This window comes from Brachyhypopomus gauderio, chromosome 6 (assembly GCF_052324685.1).
Source record: "Brachyhypopomus gauderio isolate BG-103 chromosome 6, BGAUD_0.2, whole genome shotgun sequence".
Taxonomy (NCBI): Eukaryota; Metazoa; Chordata; class Actinopteri; order Gymnotiformes; family Hypopomidae; genus Brachyhypopomus; species Brachyhypopomus gauderio.
In genome coordinates this window covers 15,489,808-15,495,228 of record NC_135216.1, presented here as the reverse complement: position 1 = coordinate 15,495,228, position 5,421 = coordinate 15,489,808, and the positions used below count along the sequence as shown (strand labels likewise).

The 5,421-nt window shown below is 47.9% G+C and overlaps 1 protein-coding gene across 1 annotated transcript in view; it reads left to right on the top strand.

Moving 5' to 3' along the window:
* Positions 1 to 5,220, top strand: part of samd12 (sterile alpha motif domain containing 12) — a 62,156-nt gene extending 56,936 nt beyond the window's left edge. Inside the window, exon 5 of the mRNA XM_077009078.1 lies at positions 4,761 to 5,220. Coding sequence (XP_076865193.1) covers positions 4,761 to 4,771 — 11 coding nt within the window. The 3' untranslated portion in view covers positions 4,772 to 5,220. The remainder of the gene's footprint in view (positions 1 to 4,760) is intronic.
* The last annotated feature ends 201 nt before the right edge of the window (positions 5,221 to 5,421 follow it).

Below are 5,421 nucleotides of genomic sequence, written 5' to 3'. Positions count from 1 at the left end.
GGGCCCCACGCCAACTGCTGGTCCAGGAACATGGTGTGTCCGCTGTCTTCAGCCAAGTGTACACATACACACAGGATCTCCACAGAGGGAGGACAAGGCTGCTAAAAAGATGAACACCGAGTTGGCCAAGCTAAGATCTCACATCTGTCACAGCTGCCAACAGTCCGTGCCTCAAACTCAAGCAGAGAGACACGCACGCAGGGCTCTTCCACACAAGAGAGAGATATGTTTTCACTTTCAATAGGCCTGAGTGAAGCACGTTCGGTAGAGGGACACAACTATAAATCGATGTGTGTGTGTGTGTGTGTGTGTGGGGAGAGTGTGTGTGTACATGTACATTTTGTGTTCGTGCACCCATCAGTTCCCGGGGGGGAATATCTGCCAGTCCCCCCAGGCCAAGAGAAGGCAGCCCGGCAGGGATCGGGCCCGCTTGCTCGAGGCTCCAGGCACCGGCAGAAAATGGAGGGACTGCTGCGTACGCGCTCGTTAGGGTGTGCACCGGCCACTAACGACCGTCCCCACCCCCCCACTTCACCCACTCCTCTCTCCCCCATCCTACCTTCTCCACCCGGTAATGAGGAGGTACTGCTGAGGGCTCACGCTGTCAGTGTGTGTCATTAGCCAGAACACACTCGCGCACACATTAGACAGGTGCCTCATCCCACCTGCTGACACACTAACTGGCTGTGAGGACTTCCCTGAGGGTGGAGGGGAGGACGGAAGCGTGGGTGTAGCCATTTGAGCATGTGCGGGGTTGGACCGGACGCATCCTTCACCCACCATCCTGGACTCGGTCCCACCGCCTTCGGGTCGAACGTAGTTCAACTCGGGCTTTCTGCTGTGAGTGGCCATTGCTCCTGAGTGGCCAGGGTGAGGTGTTGGCTTGTTTGGGTTCAGTGCAAGGCTGTTGGGAAACCATGTCCGTTATCAGCAGAACCAATCTAGTTTCACAACTTCCAGATTACCTGTTACAGTTGTGCAATTTCTAGTGAAAGCTCTTATTTGGAGAAGTTTCTGTGAGGAAAGATGTGATTCATTGTCTCTCACATCTTAATCTGGGAAGTGAATGTATGTTTCTGTGTGTCTGTGTGTCAGCCTCACTGTTTCTCTCTCTCTCTCACTCTCTCTCAGACATGTCTGGACTCCTCTCACACTCTCCTCTCTCTTTCTCTCTCAGCCTCTTTCTCCTCCTTGATTCTCCTAACACAAATTCTAACACAAACCACGTTTAAAAATATTCCTTTAATACATAATCATGCGTAGTACAAGTTGAGTGATGGCATTCATGATGAAACCACTCCTCCATAACTGATAAGATTTCAACAACTCCAGTGAATCATTTTTGAAAAACAGAAAAACTAAAAATATGAATTCAGTATTTTCAGAACTTTCTGAACAGTAATACTCAGTATCGCCTTTTTCCTAAATAATTTGTGAACTTCTGTAAGTCAACAAATCCTGACAGAAAAACCATTTTTTTCTGGATTTTTTTTTTGGTGTCTGTATTGATATAATCTCGAAAGGCAGGTCTGACTACACTGTGATTTATTAAAGGTTTTTCAGCCATACACAATCACTCCATCACACTGCGCTTAAGCCCAGGAAGTAACTGCACATGCACAGAGGTGCAAGGTTTACAAAGTCTACACCACGCTACAACCAGCAATGAGGATGTTCTACGTGCCATTATTACTGATGGCAAACTACAGTTTTGTATGTGTTGGGAAATGGTGAATATGAGACTTTTATTGAGGACTGTTATTGAGTCAGACACTTGGGTCAAAGGTCAGAGAAACAGGACATGAAGATATAGTACCTCTACATGATGAAATCTGAAATCATATTCAATTAGCTGTGCTTTTTTAATTTGACATTATGAACTTTGAATCCAGTATGCTTGAGTTTGACTACATTCATCTACATTACCTTATATTCACCTTAAAAATGGTGTGTTTGTTGGTGGTAAATGATGCAAATATACACACACTGGCAGGAGCTGGGACCTTCTTTACTACCCTGAGGCACCCTAACCTGTTAATGCTTTCAGCAGTAATGACAGTTTAAGACCATGATGCTATCTGTTAGACACTCTGAGAAGGAGTCAGCAGTATTAATTAAATCCATTAGATGTGCTTTGAGAGAAAATGGCTCCCCACTCTAAGTCGTAGTCTTGTGCTGCTGGGGCATTTCACCACAAAGCCACCATTGTCTTCTCCCAAGTGTGCTCTCATTTTCCAACCAGGACTCCGCAACCACAAGCATCTGCGTTAGTTTCAAACGTGGTTCTTGTCTACGTCCTCTCAGGTACATTTGCCGTCCTGCACACCCTCATCGTTGGAATGGAGGTTGTTCTGTTTCGTGTCTAAGAAGAGGCCCGTGAAATTGATGACAGTGGGTTTAGATATGTCACGTTGTTAATACTCCTGTTAGCTTGACAGCTTGAAGATGTGTGAGCTGGCATCATTCCCAATGAAGGGAGAGGGAGAGAGAGAGAGGAGAGAGAGTGTGTGTGTGTGGTGTGTGTGGGTGTGTGTGTGTGTGTGTGTGTGTGTGTGTGGGGTCTGGTCAGCTGGAAGCATGGGGCCGTGGCCCAGGGCTGAGTGGAGATAACGTCACAGACGGTCCTGCTATCTTCCCTCTTGGCACCGAGAAGTGAGACTACAAGGCGACCACCGGGAAAAACAACAGCGAGCAGGTGAGACTTTGCGAGACGAGCCTGTAAAGAGAAACATGGACATTACAGCCGACGTGTAACTACACCTCAGGTTTGGTCAGGCTTGATGGTAGATAAGGCAGGGCGATGGCAGGAGACCACAGAGTCTACTGGTGTTGGTGCCTTAAACTGGGGCAGGATGGCTAAGAGACAAAAGCAGAGATGTTGGAAGACTAATGTTCTCCATTCCACAGCATTTGAAGTGGAATCTGTCTCACAGTATCCGTCTCTTTTACCGATAAAAAAAACACGCTGCCTACACTATAGAGAACCTGTCATGAGCTCAGTGTCTCCTCAACTGCTCAGAGAGCCGTCTCCCACTTCACCTGCCTGAGTCACGCCAACCCCAGCACGCTCCGTTCGCCTCGGAAGGTATTAATACAGCGGTCTTTGTGCGGAGCACTAGTGAGATTGTGGAGGTGCGACATTAGTCAGATGTGTTTCGACGGGTCCATCTGCTTCTGTATTAATCGCTGTTCCGCTCGGACCGTGAGATCAGGAGACGTGAGATAAACATCAGGGCAGTATGGTGTGTTTCCTCTCCCAGCGCTCGGCTCAAAGGAGCACTCTGTCACATGCTCTCTCTCAGTCTTGCTCCAGGCCTTTATCTTGCCGACCACTGATGTCTCCTAAAGCAGCAGGTACCTCCCAGCCCGCCCTTGTAATGGGGCCGATGGCTCACGGGGTTGGCTGCTATGTGGCTCGGCCTGGTCCTGATTACCACCGCTGCCTGCTTGAGATTGGAGCCGTTTGGAAGGCTCACAGTGATTAATTGCTCCTCGGTCTGATCGCTTCGGTTTCCTCACTGCAGCAGGTCTTCCGTGAAGGTATTAGCACTCCATACAGAAGGTTTGAGGCAATGTGGATGTTCGGGGAGTCAACGTGGAAGATGTTTGCCAAAGGCCTTCACATGTTAAACCTTATATCGACAATAGATCATACATTGGGTTACTTCTGCATTTTAACTGCATATGGAGTGTAGTTTAAATCCATAATTTCGTACTGTTTCTGTCTTCCATATGTTTCCAGGTATTGTTCAGTGTCCATGTCGTGTTCCCTGTATTCGAGCGCCCTTGAGTTGAGAAATTACAGATGAGCTCACATGCTTCCTGGCTCAGAACAGTCTCACAGTGGACTCAATCATTTCTCTCAGATGTTTCTCTCAGATGTTTCTCATTTTAGTCTCATCGTCAAATCTCATCGTCATATTTCATCACCTCTGCGCCTTGTAACAGAGAGACCTAGTTGTGACACTTCTGAAGACCCCTGGGTGAGTCCAGACCCTAGGGGTGTGTAGATCCCAAAGTTAGGTACTCCTGCTGTGTGTGTGCATGGTCTGGCATCTTTGCTAGCGGCTCCTGCACGTGCGCGCACACACACGCACACACACAAAATGCGATGAAAAACCACTGCCCTTTCTCTTCTCACCATCAGCCTGAAATTTTCTTTATTTACCCCCAGTCTGCCTGTTTAATCAAGGCCTGGGCTTGACTAAGGTAAATAATAGTGCGTGTGTGTGTGTGCCTTCTCTGACTGCAATATTTACAAAAAGGCAAAAGTTCACTTTTAGAGATTGCTAATGTCCATAAGGTGCACACACAGCTTCATGGTCCACCTCATCCTGAATCACTGGAGATGATCCCACACTCCTGTCAGAGCTTCAACCTGAGGAGTGGAACCACGTACCTAGACCATGAGGCCTTGTCCTGTGTGTGTGTGTGTGTGTGTGGTGTGTGTGTGTGTGTGTGTGTGTGTGTGTGTGTGCGCGCGCGCGCGTGCGTGCGTGTTCCTGTGATCAGTAACTTAAAAAAATAAAGAAAGAAAGTAAAAGTGAAGGCAGTCAGCTTGCCAAGGCCTGTGATGTCCTTTATGTTTGGTCTTTCCACTAAGTGCTCTGGCTGGAGTCGGCCTGTTATGTAAGACTAATGGCTTTTGCAGAGGTCCAGTAGTGTCCATTGCAATGCATTAAGGCAAACAGCAAACTGTGCTGTCAGTTTAAAGCAGTGTGTGCTAGTGGAGCCTAATTTCCTTCATTCTGCCGTCACAGAGACGCCATGATCCTGTACTTTTTGATGGAAGCCCATTGGATAACCCGCTGATGAAGGGAGCGGAGTTCGTTGACGGGGCCGGAGTTAAGTTTGTCATAAAATCTATACTTTGCCTCAATAATGCATGGGTGATGAAAGTCTCTGTGGCGTACCACACAGAATAACAAATGTGTCTGTTATCGGCGTGATTTGCCTAAGGCATTGTGTCCTGGCCTCTGCTCACAGCTGAGATATAAAACGGACAATAGCTATTCCCCTTCTCACACAGACTACACAAGCAGCTCATCAAAGGGAATTCCTGTTAACCCAACACCTCCCGCCAAGGCTGAGGGTGAGAGTGCTCCACACTCTGATACTACACTCACAATCTGCAAAACCTCGTACAGCCCAGCTAAGCAGCAACTTACCAACATTGTTCTCATTGACACACACACATCAGTCATTGTCTATGAGATTTCAGCATTAAATTTAAAAAAATGGGGGGGGGGGGGGGGGGGGGGATTTCATCCTCCCGCATGAAATCTGAAATGCGCTCTCTCTGAGGAGGCCGTGGTGTGAAGCTTGTGCCCGTCTCTGAGGAGTCTCCACTTGACTAAGTGCAATACGGAGACCCTTCAGAAGAGCCCGATTCAGCACAAGGGTCACTGATTCACCGGATAA